Consider the following 15920-nt stretch of genomic DNA (forward strand, 5'->3'; position numbering starts at 1 on the left):
CAATGCAATCCATTCTGATTTGGCTGAGAGCTAAGAACTTTAGGGAGAGGTGGGGCTTGAGCTGGGGTGGAAGAAGGGAGAACGAGAAAGTAAGACAGGGACTCCAACAGCAAATATTCCACTTGTCTGTAGTGGTAGCAGTCGGCAGAGGGGCAGCACTTCCTTGACCTCCTATCACTTGCATCACTGTGGTTTATCAGGAAGGGGATGGGCAAGGAGGAGGAGAGATCAGGAGCATTTGATTGGCTCTGCTTGTGCATTTGCACCTCATTGCTGTCTTCCTCCTGATAACCTGCAGCGAGGTCAACACAGCACCACTGACAGCTACTGGGCAGGGGAGAAAGCGTGGCCCACACTGGTGGCTCCTCCTGTCTCAGAACTGTGTCTCTCATTGGTTGTTCCACCTGTTCATATACCCATCCTCCGAGTGTGGATCCTTGCAAAGCCAAGATGTCGCCATCTGAACCCAAGAGGGAGGTATCAGCATGTGCAAGGATGTGTGTGTGTGTGTAACCGCAGTCAGGTGAGCATGTTCAAGGACCACAGAATGCTGGCTGACAGTTAGGGAGGGGAAACAGAAAGCCCTTGGGAATAGGGGCTGAAATGGAGTATCCTGGAAGGGAGCGTAGCTGGCTGGCTGTAACTCTGCACAAAACCACCATGCGACAACGTTTTTGTAGATCCCCGTTTGTTACAACAGATTAACACCACATAAGCTGGTACCTGAATTCACTTTTTATTTTATTTCTCCATTCGTTGTTCCTTCTGCAACAAGTTTCTTAGATTGTAAAGATTTGTGGGTTGTCAGTTAGCACCTCCTTACTCTGATAAGTTTTCTTCCCTTTCTCCTTAAAGGCTAAAAGGACGCAAACATTTGAGTTTTATAGGAATAAGGCAGGTGACACTTATGGGAGAAGTGCTTGCTGATTGCACCAGGGGGAGTATAATTGTTTCAGAAATGCCACCCCACTTTGGCGCATGATTAATTAATTAGTTATTATTTGCACAGAGTTTTGATGAAGAAAGCCACATCTACGGCTAATTATAAGTGGGTTCTTCGATCTGTCCAGACTCCTAGCCCCTGTTCCATTGTGATTTTTGCTGGCTACTGCTGCTTCCCCAGTCTTCCACCGCTTTGTAATTCTAGCCCTACAAGTATCTTCTAAAGACTTTTGCAGAAAAATCTTTACAATAATAAATGTGCAATTATTGCTTGTTTAATTCAGAGGATCGAGATCCCCTCCCCCCAATTCCGACCTTCTCTCATAGAGATGCTACATTTTCTTGCACACAAACTTAAGTATTTTATTGCTAGGAAAATGTGGAGAGAAGACAAAAAACATATTTCCCTCTCTCTCGCTTACATGCTCCCCATGGCTAAATGCAGCGTCACTGTTGTGATATGTTTCTAATTATTTACTGCTGCAAAAGTCTGTAATGGAGTTGGTTTCGCAGTCGCCAAATGTGCTCTCAAACATTGCTTTCCTTATTATTTTTGTTGGGATTTTTTTGCAACTATACTTGTGGCAATTCTTACAGTGTTTACTGATGCTAATTCACAGCAGGAAACAGCCTCCCACAGAGAGATGGGTGAGTGCTGACACTGGAAGTGACACCAGGCTGCTCTGTGCACCCCCACCCCCCACCCAAGGCCTGTTCCTCACATTTCTGTTTCAAGTCCCAGGAACGGAGCAGCCTCCGTGGGTGTTTCTCATTAGGGGACAGATGCAAAAACAGTTCACATACTACAAGTTTAGTTTGGGTGGCCGGTGGTTTGTCGCCAAAAAACAGGGCGAAAGAGGGCACAGATGTGCGTAAAATTTGCCTGTCCTAATTTATATGTAGTTCAGAAATGATTACTTTCCTTTAAATATGCAGGTAGGTAAGTAATAGCTTTTATTTGTTTAGCTATAAGCCATGACAACAGAAAGCAAAAATATATATATATCTAGAGTTGAGCTACAAATTTAGCTCTTACTTTCCTGTATAAGAGGGCAAGTAAAGAAACATGCAAAGTATCTTAGTTTTCATTATCAGGCAGAAAGAGAAAAAAAGCACTAGGTGTAACGGAGCTTTTCTTCCAAATAAACCCCGGCAAATATTTTCCACGGAGATCTTTTATAAAGTAGGCATTGAGTAAATACACTGGACCCACAACTTATTTTTTTTGGGGGGGGGGTGCAGTTATGTTCCAGGGCTAACATCTAAAGCCAAAATTGTATATAGAAAAACACATTAGGTGCAATGACAGGTGGGATTGCCAAAGGTTTTCTCCCCCAGATGCCCATCCCCTTTCAAATGTTGTTGTTGTTGTTGTTATGCCAAGTGCATAAAGCTGGATGCACACAAGTTAAATGTGTGTAAGTCGTGGGTCTGCTGTATATCGGACAATATTTTTACATAAAGTGCTGTTCCAAAGGTGGTTCTGTATCACAGCCATTTAAATGGAAATACAGTAGCACCTGCCAACATAGTGGGAAGCAAGACTGTGACAAGGTGACCCTTATGCCTGCCTAGTCTGTGGTCCAGGTGCTAGTTGTTGACAGACCAAAGTCCCACCTCTCCCTTCTTGGAATCCTCTCTCTTTAAACCAGCCTTCAATTCCCCTTCTGACTCAAGAGTCCTGAATTTGATCCCAGGGTTAGGACAGGCACAAAGCCCCTGGTCATTACTGTTTTATTTCACAAACGATCTCTTATTCCTCCCCACACACTGCACTTAAGCAGTTCTCTTGCAGCAAAGTCAATTTCAAGGATAATCCCTTTCCAAACTCTCTTGCACGGGAGTGCTGCAATTGTGCTTCGGAAACACGCTGTCTTAAGAATCTATTCAGTGTGGGGGTTCTGCTTTCAGAGACGGCATATACATAACCCTTTGGAGGAAGGCAAAAACATCCTCCCCACTAATTCATCTGACCAAGAGGGCAATGATGGCACATGAAGAGAGTAATTCCCTCTTGCCCCTTAGCTATCGATCAGGGTCCTGACACATGACATTTGATTGTTTTGTGGATAATTAACCTCAAATTTTATTAGCTTTGAAATCGTTTGGCTCTTTCCTGAATACAAATGCAGGTTTTTATACTTGTAATGAGGTTTCCACAAGCAAGAGAACAAAACTATGTGTCATCCATCCGTCTATAAAATAAATATATAAACAGCCTGGGATAGAGAGATGCATTATTTGATGTTGACAATTTATCATGCTTGGGTTTCCCCCCCTGTGTTTCTTTTTCCCCTAGTGGGTATACAACATCCTGGAGAAGAAGGCTGAGGCTGATCGAATAATCTACGAAAACCCGGATCCTGCTCATGGGTTTGTTCTCATACCGGATTTTAAGTGGAATCAAAAGCAGGTTAGTTATGATTTTTCTTTATCCTTTAGAGGGACAGCTGCTATCTTTAATTGTGGGGGGAAGATAATATTCCAGAAGATGGATATTTTTACCTTTACAGCTACACCTTGAAAGGAAACCTAAGCAGAGCCTTGCAGGATCAGGCCAGAAGCCCATCTAGTCCAGCATCCTGTGGCCAAACAGATGTCTATGTGAAGCCTGTAAACAGGTTATCTGGTTCTTTTAACCAAAAGGGCAGAACAGCTCTTTGCTTTTATAATCCCTTTGAGATAGGCTTCTTCAGAGTACAGTAGGTAGAGGGGATTTCAACAATGAGAAACGGACTCGTGGGGTGTGCTTGTCCTTGATAGGAGAACAGGGATCCTAGGAATTAAATGAGTCTCCCTGCTGATGATCTGTGTAATGTTGGAGGACATGTGGTTTTGCATTCAGTGTTCTTACCCCACCCTTCAGCCTCTTGAGGACATTACATGAGTCCTGACTTGAAGCTCTACTCCCTTTCCCCTGCTCTTTTGGAACAATGCTTTGCCATCTGTAGAATGAGACTTCTAAAAATGCCTGTTTACAGCTGCCTGAATTGCAAAAAAACTTCTTTATATAGAGCAGCATGCAGTACCAGATATGGTGCATTTTCTTTTTGTTGTGTAATGCACCAACTTCCAGTAAGAAAGAAAGAAAGAAAGAAAGAAAGAAAGAAAGAAAGAAAGAGAGAAATTTGACTGTTACTATGTTTGGGAAGTGGTCATCAGTATAGATGCCCATTTAAGCTCCCTATAGTAAAAATGAATACAGTGGCAAAGGCTAGAAAGTTGACATTTTGGCATTCTTAGGATCCTGACAGATCTAACAGAAATATTGTTTTTATTTCATCTCCTACGATTTCTGTTAACGTTTAACTTGCCAAAGCCTCGTTTTCATAATCTGCAAGCTTGGATTTGCAGCAATACTTTTAATTGACCAAATTAATCATTCCATTCCTGATAATGCCTGAGAGCTTTTCACTCTGCCTTAAGGTATTATATAAAAGGACAGTTGCCGTATAAACAGCTGTACCACCGGAAAAAAGGTTGCCTATTTCTAAAATGCAAGTGATGAAAAAGCATAACTTGGTCTTCTCGATCAGAGAAGTTCACCATGACCAATCGGCACCTTTGCACGCTCAACATTTCTAAAATGCAAGTGATGAAAAAGCATAACTTGGTCTTCTCAATCAGAGAAGTTCACCATGACCAATCGGCACCTTTGCACGCTCAACAAAGAAGCAGTCATAAGCTTGGGTCCTTTATATCATAGAGATCATCTCCTTTATGCTTCTTCTTCATCAAAATCATTTTGGTCTGCTGAGAGGTTTTTTTTTTTTTTTTTTGCTAACAATGGCCTCTAGACAGTGATTGCACCTCATCTTTGGATTTTCCTGCCTCTAACTATTTTATTTTTATTTTTAATTTTTTGGGATGTGGGTGGCGCTGTGGGTTAAACCACAGAGCCTAGGACTTGCCTATCAGAAGGTCGGCGGTTCGAATCCCTGCAATGGGGTGAGCTCCCGTTGTTCGGTCCCTGCCCCTGCCAACCTAGCAGTTGAAAGCACGTCAAAGTGCAAGTAGATAAATAGGTACCGCTCCGGCGGGAAGGTAAATGGCGTTTCTGTGCGCTTTTCTGCTTTGCCAGAAGTGGCTTAATCATGCTGGCCACATGACCCAGAAGCTGTACGCCGGTTCCCTCGGCCAATAAAGTGAGATGAGCTCCACAATCCCAGAGTCGGCCATGACTGGGCCTAATGGTCAGGGGTCCCTTTACCTTTACCTTTAACTATTATTTTTACACACACCTGCTGCTGCTTTTTAAATTGGTTTTGAAAGGCTTTTGTGAGTAGCAAGAGACACAGTGTACAATGAAATCCGTATAATGAAGGTGCCAGATACAGCTCTGCGGGGAGGGAATTCCAAAACCTAGGACTACCACAGAGAATGGCCTCTCCTGGGCAAGCACACCACAAGCTTCTGAGGGGGGTGGAACTACCAAGAAGGCCCCACCCCCCATTGCTGATCTTAACACTCAGGAGGGTATGTAGGGAAGGCCACAGTCTCTAAGTAATTTGTGGTTTAAAATTCTAACATGAGCACCTCAAATTGGGGCTAGAAACAAACTGGTGACCAATGTAACTGCCTTGAAACAGGGGTTATGTGACTTACAAGTGGAACCCCAACCAGTAATCTGGCTGATGCCTGTTGGACCAGTTGAAGTTTCCAAGTCGTCTTCAAAGGGCAGCCTGTCCTGGCTCCCAGTTGCTGAAGAACAAGAATTCTTTCAAAGGGCTTCCATGTTTAGATTGCTGCAATGCATGTGCAAATCGCTGGCATGCGGCACTTCAGGCAATGCACATAATTAATCCTACCTACAGCTGCAACAAAGGCAGTTGATCCAAATCTCAAAGCTTTAGATGTTGATCCAACACTGGCACACCCTCTTGGTATCCTATATATAGGAATGGGGCAGGCTCAACATAAGTGCAGCAACAGCAAGCATTTCTGCAATCTCCTTCTGTGCCATCTGTTCTCGCCGCCTTTGGCGCTTCCTGGATCTAGGTAACGGAGAAGTTGTCTCTTCCCTAGAGAGGCAGATGGTGCCAGCAGAATATCCCTGGAGAGGCAGGGCTACAACCAGTGTCTGATGCCACCAGGGTAGGTGGCACGACAGGCACTGTGGAAGTGTCAGAGAGAGACTTTGACAGCTGAGAAGGAGGTGGGATGAGGCAAGAGAGCAGGTTGAAGGACATACATCCTGGATATTCACTGTCAGGCTGCCCCTATTCTGGCAAAGTCTTCCACATCTCGCTGGAGCCCTTCCCTGAATGCTTGGCAAACCCTCCACCTGCATCCTCCAGACGCGAACAGCCCATGGCCCCACATAGAGCACATTGGAATCAATCTCTTTATTACAGTCAGTGATCAGTATTCAGAACGCATTGCAGTAATCCAGTCTGGGAGTTACTAGAGCATGGATTATGTAGCCAAGTCATTTTTCTCCGAAAGCTCCCATGGCTTTCTGAGCTTCCAGTTGACAGGGGAGGATCCAGAAGAATTTCAAAAGCAATCCTAATACAGTAGGGTTTTGAAACATACTCCACTGGGGAGTTTTCCCTGGGATGGGTGGGGGGCCTAATTGGGAAAGGCAGTGGACTTTATTTCAGGCCTTTAATTATTGGAGGACAGCAATAAGTGGGGGGTGGGGGGGTGCACCTGACAATCTGAAATTCTTCAGAGGACCTGTGACCTCAATAAAAGAAGAGCAACCTTGGAGCTGATGTTATTTGAACTGTCAAGCGATCTCTACAAGCTGTTTTCACGGAAGCTGCTTGCTAAACAAAGCAACAGATGTTGCCGGGTGGAATTAGAAGACATCTCGTCCAGCCCGTGTGTTGAGGTGGGATCCTAGGGGATTAGTCCACGTCAATCAAATTAATAATTGTACTACAGAAAAAAGAGATTTATTCCATCCAGGGGCCTGAAGGGCAACCAAAGCGGCCAGTTCTGCCCTGGCAGGATGCAGGCGGCCCATGGTCCAATGTCCAAGCCATTCCATTAGTGTGTGGGCTTGGGCCAACAGCCGATCCTGAAGCTAAAATAGGAAGGCTGTGTGGCGGAGATTCAGCTGGAGTACTTACTGCACTCTTCCCAGAGTAAGGAACAGCTTGTGCTCAGTGATGTGTGTACTTCGTGCTAAGAAAAAGAAAATCAGCAACATTCTGTACCAGGAAAATATCAGTTCTGTGACTTGTATAAATTATGGTCAATCACCCCAGATGCAGCCTATGGAATGCTGTCCCCAATTAAGGTCACTCCATGCCTTCTTTGCAATCTTTTTGGCGCCAGACAAAGAGGTTACTTTTCTTTCTTTCTTTCCCCTGGATCTTTTTAGTAATATTTAGCAGTTTTATTAGTTTTAAACACTGGCACAGTTTTTAAGGTAGGAGCTAACATCTCCTAATTTTTGATGGTTGTAATGTGGCCATAGGGCTTGCTACCTTTCACTAGAGGGACTGGTGTAGGTGATGCACAAATCTAATGAGACAGTGATGTAGGAGGCGTCCAAAGCCCCACCATGAAACACTGAAAATCCATTTCAGCTACTGATCTGGATTTCAGCAACCATTGCTCATGGATTGCTGGTTCAGACTGCAAGGATGAGCCTTCAATAAGCTTTGAGCTTGTTCACTCTCTTCCTCTCATCCCCCCATTCACAGACATCACCTCTCTTCTTTCCTAGTAGACCATCATAGGAGATCATCTCAGGCAGGCAGGTGTCAACCATGACTGCTCATATAAGAAGTCCCCAAGCCACCTTTGTAGGAGTGAGCAGCAGCCCAGTCAAGAAATGGGAGGGACAGAGAACAGCAGCTTTCACGTTGGACTAATGAAAAGTCCTTGGATTTAAATAGCCCAGAGGCAGCTGTTTTCGGCTGCTGGAGGAGGGATGAGGAGCAGAGACCTGAGGGTGTCATTTCTTGACACCACTGAAACTGCAAGGAGGTTTTGGGGCCTCTGATAAGAATCTCCCCCTATCATCCCAGCTTTTTTCAGAGAAAAACCTGGGGTAGAGTCACTAGGTGTGACCCTAGGATCTCCCAAGGAGGGGCTAGCAAGAGACCCACTGAACGAATTGGTCCCTAAGTAGTATAGCTCTGGGAAATAGACCATTGGGGTACCACAGATCTCACAAGCTGGGGTGATTCTGTTCACAGAACTGTCCATCTTACTGGGGCCAGACTGAATTACTGGAATCTACAGCTGATTTTACTGGAGAAGACCCCAGCCTGGAGAAAGGTTTGGGGAGAGCTTTCTATCGCTCTGATCCCTCAGGGGGAAATGGAGCCTGTTTTGCCCAGGGAATGGACTGTGAGATTGGATCTGTACAAAGCCTAAACTCAATAAATAGCTGAAGTTTCTGTACTTTAAGTTATCTTGCTCTTAACTGCTTCTTCCATTTTGGCCTATTCCCAATAGGGCCCGTGGATCACAGCATCTCCTAGGTGCCCCTGTGACTGGCTTACACTTAAAGGTAAAGGTAAAGGTACCCCTGCCCGTATGGGCCAGTCTTGACAGACTCTGGGGTTGTGCGCCCATCTCACTTAAGAGGCCAGGGGCCAGCGCTGTCCGGAGACACTTCCGGGTCACGTGGCCAGCGTGACAAAGCTGCATCTGGCGAGCCAGAGCCGCACACGGAAACGCCGTTTACCTTCCCGCTGGTAAGCGGTCCCTATTTATCTACTTGCACCCGGAGGTGCTTTCGAACTGCTAGGTTGGCAGGCGCTGGGACCGAGCAGCGGGAGCGCACCCCGCCGCAGGGATTCGAACCGCCGACCTTTCGATCGGCAAGTCCTAGGCGCTGAGGCTTTAACCCACAGCGCCACCTGCGTCCCTTACACTTAGCTTACACTTAGCTTGAGGCAAATAGTAATGTTTTGCGTCATATCAGCCAGTGAACTATGGTTTGTGCTTCCCTTGGAAACCAGGGTTTGATCATGGTTTCCAAACCTGGTTTGTAGAAGGCATGCAAACCATCATAAGTTAGTTTGAAACGGTGGGCTTTCTCAAACCAGGCAAAATGGCTGATCAGTCAAAACAGTATATTGTGATTTGCTTCCGACTAGGAAGAGAACACAGGGACGCAGGTGGCGCTGTGGGTTAAAGCCTCAGCGCCTAGGACTTGCCGATCGAAAGGTCGGCAGTTCGAATCCCTGCGGCGGGGTGCGCTCCCGCTGCTCGGTCCCAGCGCCTGCCAACCTAGCAGTTCGAAAGCACCTCCGGGTGCAAGTAGATAAATAGGGACCGCTTACCAGCGGGAAGGTAAACGGCGTTTCCGTGTGCAGCTCTGGCTCGCCAGAGCAGCGATGTCACGCTGGCCACGTGACCCGGAAGTGTCTCCGGACAGCGCTGGCCCCTGGCCTCTTGAGTGAGATGGGCGCACAACCCCAGAGTCTGTCAAGACTGGCCCGTACGGGCAGGGGTACCTTTACCTTTACCTTTTAGGAAGAGAACAAGGTAACTGCCATTCAGTGGAGAAGGGAGAAGGGGAGAACGTACCAGATTCAAGGCATAATTAGAACTTCCACTGGCAAGGTTTTGTGGAGTGGTGGAAGGAACCACAGCCACAGCCAATAGCCTCATCATTCATGGTGGCTGCAGCCACTGTGGCAGGCAGTGGGAGGCCAGCTCAGCCTGGAGAGCTGAAGGGGGGACCAAGGTGCAAGGTGGGAATTGAATTGCTCTGTAAGGCTTTTTGAAGGCTCGTTGAGGACCTACCAGGGTGAAATAAACAGCATATGCAGTAACTGTAAACTGCCCCTCATTGTGGACTCAATCTGGGCCCAATATATTATTTTATTCTGGCTGGAACTTGACCAATCTGAACTCTGCAAAGGGTCGTCTCTCACACTCCTCAGACTTAGCTGCTGGTTCATTGCTCTTTCAGCATGACTAATTGTTACCCTGATTCCAGTGCAGAGCAGCATGTGGTCAGAGCTCCAAATCTCACCTTGGATTGTTGCCAGTTCCAGACTTGAAAGGGTGAGAGGTATTTTTAGTTGCAAGCACTTCTAAGAATTCAAGTGCTTGAGCAACAGCTGGAAGCTCCACTTCTCTTTCATGTATGTTTCTAACACTTTGCATAGAGACCGCATTCCTCATTTGTGTCTGATTTGTTTTTTTAAGAAATAACCAAAAGAGCAATTGCATTTGGGTGGTTTTAAAAATAGTTATTTACTTTAGTTTAATGATGATGATGATGATGATGATTTTATTATTTATACCCTGCTGATCTGGCTGAGTTTCTTCAGCCACTCTGGGTGGCTTACAGGTATAAATAACCCCCTTTATCCCTTGGGCTCAGAGCAGTCAACAGGATTTTGTTATCCCATTTGTTATAGGTGGGGTGTCATGATCTTACAACTACAGAAATTGGGGGTGGGGATGGGACTGAGGACAGTGGGGCATCAGAGTGGAGGAACTGGGGACAGTGCCTATGCCCAGGGCTGACTCCTGAAATCCTGGGGAGACCCACATTTGAAAGAGTTCCCAGATCCTGCACACTTTCTGCTGGATCACGTTGATGGCCTCAAATGTAGAAATCTTCTTTCAGTGCTAGAAGACTTCAGCACCTGAAGTTTGGACTACACATGGTTTGTTTGTTTTTTGGGTTTTTTTTTGTGAAACACAGCAAATAACACACACCCCTCGGGTAGTTTTCACAGTTAGCTCCCAACCCCTTCAAACTGCATGAGGCCTTTAGCATTGTACATTATGTCATCTGCAGCCATTACTCCACCTCCTACTCCCCAGGAAAAGTATTGTGCTCAGAGGGAAGGCAACCTGTCCCCATCCATCCTCCAGTGAAGGGGCAGATACTTCGGTGCTTGTTTTCCTCTTCCTTCCCCGTGCCTTTTTCCCTTTTGTATCATGTTGGTTCAATTGTGAACTGCAAGCAAGGATTGTAGGAACACTGTACAGATATATTTTAATATCTCTATAGCACTAAGAAAATTTTAGGTAGTTGATGTGCTTAACGACAACAACAAAATGTTGCCATGTCATATACAGTGGTTCCTCGGGTTACATACGCTTCAGGTTACAGACTCCGCTAACCCAGAAATAGTACCTCGGGTTAAGAACTTTGCTTCAGGATGAGAACAGAAATCATGCTCCGGCGGGACAATAACAGTGGGAGGCCCCATTAGCTAAAGTGGTGCTTCAGGTTAAGAACAGTTTCAGGTTAAGAATGGATCTCCAGAACAAATTAAGTACTTAACCCGAGGTACCACTGTACTTCTGTTCCTGGTTCAAGCTGCCCCATTCTCTTCTCCCTGGCAGCCCCAGTCCCTGTTTTCCTCCCACCCCTTCCAACAGTCATCAGCATTCTGTGCCTACTGAGCATGCACAATCCTCATGGTGCCATTTTGGAAATATATCTATGCTCCATTTTGAGATTTTTGAGAGAGAGAGAGGGATACTATCTCAGTTACATTAAAAAGTTGGATTTTTCCATTGAATTATTTGGACGGCTCTTTCCCTGGGAATGCCCAAAAATAGATTCTTGGTGTGTGAGCCAGGAAACTGGATGGTTCTCTTTGCCCTTGTTATATCTATGTTTCTCGTCCTTCCTTCTCCTTTTCTAAAAGTCTTAATCTGCCCCTGCTCAAAACCCACTGCGAATTATATAGATTAACATTCAGAGTGTAGCCATTGTACGTAGAGCTTATATGCCTACTTGGCTGCACATCGTGCTTTAGTGTTCGATTTCTAAACCTGTGTTATGTATACACCCAATTTCTATGGTTTTACTTTCCAGTCATGCTCCTCTGCCTCTGCATTGCCGAATAGCTCCCAGGTGGCTTAGTCATTTGTCTCCTCCAGCCACCATAAGATCTTTTTGCTTAAAAAAGAAACCTCCCACCTGGTTTACAGGTGTGTGCCCCACCCCACTTTCTTAAGCCCTCTTCAGGAGTTACTCTGATTTGGGAATTTCACATATATTTGGGCAGGGGACTGCAGAGAGAAGTGGGATAGCTTTTCCCCCACCCAGCCCCATCCCCTTGGTCCTCTGCAAGCTGGAGGGCAGCTATCTGAAGCAGGGAGTCTCCTCTACTCGTGGAGGCTTCCTGTTCAATGTAGATCACTGGAATGTTTATTATTACAGTGGTACCTCGGATCCATACACTTCAGGTTACAGACTCCGCTAACCCAGAAATAGTACCTCAGGTTAAGAACTTTGCTTCAGGATGAGAACAGAAATCGTGCGGCAGCAGCAGGAGGCCCCATTAGCTAAAGTGGTGCTTCAGGTTAAGAACAGTTTAAGTACAGACCTCCGGAACGAATTAAGTACTTAACCCGAGGTACCACTGTATTATTATTATTACATTTATATTCCATTTTTCCTCCAAGGAACTCCATACACTGTCCTCCTCGGCACATACTCTCTGACACTTATCTCAAGTTATGCCCCTGGGTAGGTACTGTATGGCATAGTCTACAAACCCATTTCGTGAGGCTGCCTCCAGGCTTTCTGAATAATCTATTATTGATTCTGAGACTTGACAGAAAGGTTGAGTGGAGGGAGCACAATCCTGCTGAAATTGGAGAAGCTGGAGAGGAAAGCTGAATAAGACAGCTAATGGTTGAGGGTATGGTTTCGATGCCTTCTCCCTTGCTCCATGACTAGCCAAATCAGAATAAGGTATGCCCAATTGACAAAAATACACTAGAAAGAAAGACATAATGTGCATAATGTGTACAGGTTGCAGGATTCAGCTTTCCCAACACAGAATTTCAGATTATCCGGAAGCAGAGCATCATCTCATTGTATGCTTGCTTAGCCCGGAATTTCCAAGCCTTTTTTTAATGCATCTAATTTAAAAGTGGGGAAACATAACCTGAGAGGCGGCATTCTTCCCAGTGCCACCATATGGGGGTCCAAAGTGAAGTTGGTATTTCAGCCCAGATGTTGGGTTGCCCATTCTCTGACATGATGCAAAACTATATTTTGTGTTGTTCCTGCTGCATGTGATGACAATGCTTTCTTTAATATCAGAAGTAGGGGATTTTTCTCATTCCTTTCTGGGGGGTCACATGACATGGGGGGGTCGGCAGAGGGGAAAGAAGGCAGAGCAAAAAATGTAAATATGTACCTTGATATGTAGGTTAGCTTCTACACACATTCCAACCAGCCAAAAACACTTTTGGGGGGGGAAGGGAAAGCAGGCTCAATGAGGGGTGCAGCTTATGGGGCAGTCCCCCAAAGCAGAGGACAACAGATTTTTTTTTTAAAAAATACCTGGTAAAATTCCATAAACGGTCATAAAACCAATTAAAACCATACAAGATATCAAAATTGCAACAGAGGAGGATGAGGTGGAAGGCTTTCCAAGCTAAGTGATTGAAGAATGCTCTCACCAACCCTACTTCCCACATACCTAGGGGTTAGAAACCTGAACCGGACAATGAAAAACGCTAAGAAATCTTACACCAGTTAGGCAAATTACATGTGCTATCAGCACCGCCTCACTCTAATTATTGTAATCAGTTTTCTTGTAGCAACTTTCGTGCACCTTGAGTGGGCCACGGTGATGTGCAGCACATTCCTTTGGGAGTTAAACAACTTTTATATCCAGATGTTTTAACATTCATTCCTGAACGTATTCAGGGAAACACTGGAAGTCTAGCCAAAATATGCTCTTAAGCAACGTTTCTGACAAAGTTGACATTGTCAAACGATCCATTCATTATTGAGAAGAGTTATTTAGAGCGCCCTAGTGATTGGAGCCCATCCCAGAGTATCGGTAATGCAATCTCGGAAGATATCAAATGTTTCACTTTCCGCATTTGCTCTCTCAGAGTGTTGGAGATCTTGCTGGAAAATACCTGGGGAACAAGCTCTGCCTTTATCATCCAGGAAGGCAGCATTACCCAGGAAAAGGGATGTTTGCTCGTACCACATGCCGCAACTCACACAAAGATGCCTCTCTGACTTTTATTGCAAATGCCACCAAAGGACCCCTCCGCAATCTGCCAAGGCCTGTTTAGTGCAAACAGCAGATCCTATGGTAAAACTGTTATGGTATTACAGAATTAAGTGCTCATCCATAAAAAATACATAATGGTAGGAATTCAGCATGGCACTTCTTTTATTTCTGCTTGCTGGACAGAACAATCCTCCTTTCCTTCTTCTCCCATCCACTGTTCTGTGGGTTTTCCTGACCCTCCAGAGCAGATTTGGGGGAGAGCAGGAGAAGTCCCATTGCACTAGCAGGAGACGCTGGACCAGCTTCTGCTAGCCTGCTGGGTTAGTTAGTGGGTTCTGCTTAAGTTCTATTCAAAATAGACCCATTAAAATTCATGGACCTAAATTAGTCATGTCCGTTAACTTCAGTGCGTCTTCATATGACTAACATTTGATACAACCCCATGTGTCTAGAAAAGCAGTCTGTCTTCCTAACAAGGTGATTTCTATTATTGCTGTTGCTGCTGCGAGTGTTTAATGTATGTCTACATGCAGACACTTATGCATGCATTCAACAGCCAACCACCACCCATTGGGAGCCGCTGTCTTGGCTGTCATTGACACTGCCTTTAGGGTGTCTTTACCCATTCAGGTGAAGGGGCACATGCACGTGCTGCCAAAGGACCCTTTCTTACTAACGCTGAGCCTTCCAAGGGGTATGATCAGCTGGGCCTTCCTTGGCACCCAGAATGTTTTCTGGGGTAGTCTTGAAAGAGGCATTCTATTGTAGCCAATAGAATAGGTTATGGCAGAGGTAGCTGTCCAGATGCTATGGACTGCAACTCCCATCATGCACGGCTATAGGCCATACTGGCTGAGGCTGGTGGGAGTTGTATTCCACAACATCCGGAAGGCACCATATTGGCTACTTGTAGGTGAAAGTGTGTGCTTGGTTGCAGTTGCTGTGTGGTTCCCAATAAACGTGCTCTGGTTTGTAAATGTGTTTGTGGGTCTGAAAAGGTAGGTAGCCTCTGCCTTGCGTCTTTATTTGGGTGCCTGGAATTCATGATTTGCTTTGGCAGAAGTTAATCTTTTCTCAGCGTATCTAAGCTCTGCCATCTATTCTGTCTCTACAGGTAGACGATTTATATTTAATTGCTATCTGCCACTGCCGGGGAATCAAGTCACTCAGGGATCTTACTGCTGAGCACCTGCCTTTGCTGAGGAACATCTCACGAGAAGGGAAGGTGAGCCTCCTCATCTCTTTTTAATTGATTCCCCCCCCCCCTTTCCTGGTTCTGCATTAGCCGAACTCACGCCAGCTTCCTCGTTCGTTGCTGACTATCTGCTTGCTTTCTCTTTCTCTCTCACACCTTTGCACTTGTATACGAAATAAGCAGGCAGTTGTGGCAATCCAGGTGCTGTTCCTCAAGGTCACATTTTAGTCACAGGGTGTTTCCCTCCTCCCAGTCACCAGCTCTGTTTCATTGTGGGGAACTGCAATCTCTGCTCCCCCAAATTAATGGATAATAGAGTTGCCAACTGATGAAGGAGATGAATACTTTGCATTTAACAGTGGCCTGATGTAGAAAAAAAAAAACCAGGAAGAAAATATATTTTGTGGCATGGAGCTCACAGCTGTAGATCAAATTGCTGTTAAACAGAAAGCTGAAGCTGGCCACCTTGGTGGCAGTTAAGATGATAGTGTTGTGGTGACCAAGTCCTGCTTTCCACACATCATTAGTATGATACTGAACCCCCACTACAGCTTGAAAAAATGTTTTTATTACACTACTTTAAAAGGCCATGTAAGTCACCACTGTACTGCTTGAGCATACGGGGGTATTCAAGAAGAAGAAGAATTCATGTAGACCAGGTGTGGGGAACCATGGCCCTTCCAGATGTTGCTGAACTACAACTCCCATCAGCCCCAGCAAGTAGACCCAATGGCCATGAATGGTGGGAGTTGTAGTTCAGCAACATTTGGGGGACCAAAGTTTCCCCCCTACCTGATTGGCTCCAAATGCAGAGATGAACAGCAAGAGTGCCTGTCTGCCCTCAGAGGAGGTTCCCC

The 15920-nt window shown here is 45.5% G+C and overlaps 1 protein-coding gene across 2 annotated transcripts in view; it reads left to right on the plus strand.

Moving 5' to 3' along the window:
* The window catches only part of DCPS (decapping enzyme, scavenger), a 64171-nt gene that overhangs the window by 41234 nt on the left and 7017 nt on the right, over positions 1 to 15920 (plus strand). For both annotated transcript variants that reach the window (XM_083713785.1, XM_083713786.1), the window contains exons 4-5: positions 3242 to 3355; positions 14983 to 15093. In XM_083713785.1, the coding sequence (XP_083569911.1) occupies positions 3242 to 3355; positions 14983 to 15093 (225 nt within the window). The remainder of the gene's footprint in view (positions 1 to 3241; positions 3356 to 14982; positions 15094 to 15920) is intronic.

The sequence above is a fragment of the Podarcis gaigeae genome (assembly GCF_964106915.1).
Source record: "Podarcis gaigeae genome assembly, chromosome: 15".
Taxonomy (NCBI): Eukaryota; Metazoa; Chordata; class Lepidosauria; order Squamata; family Lacertidae; genus Podarcis; species Podarcis gaigeae.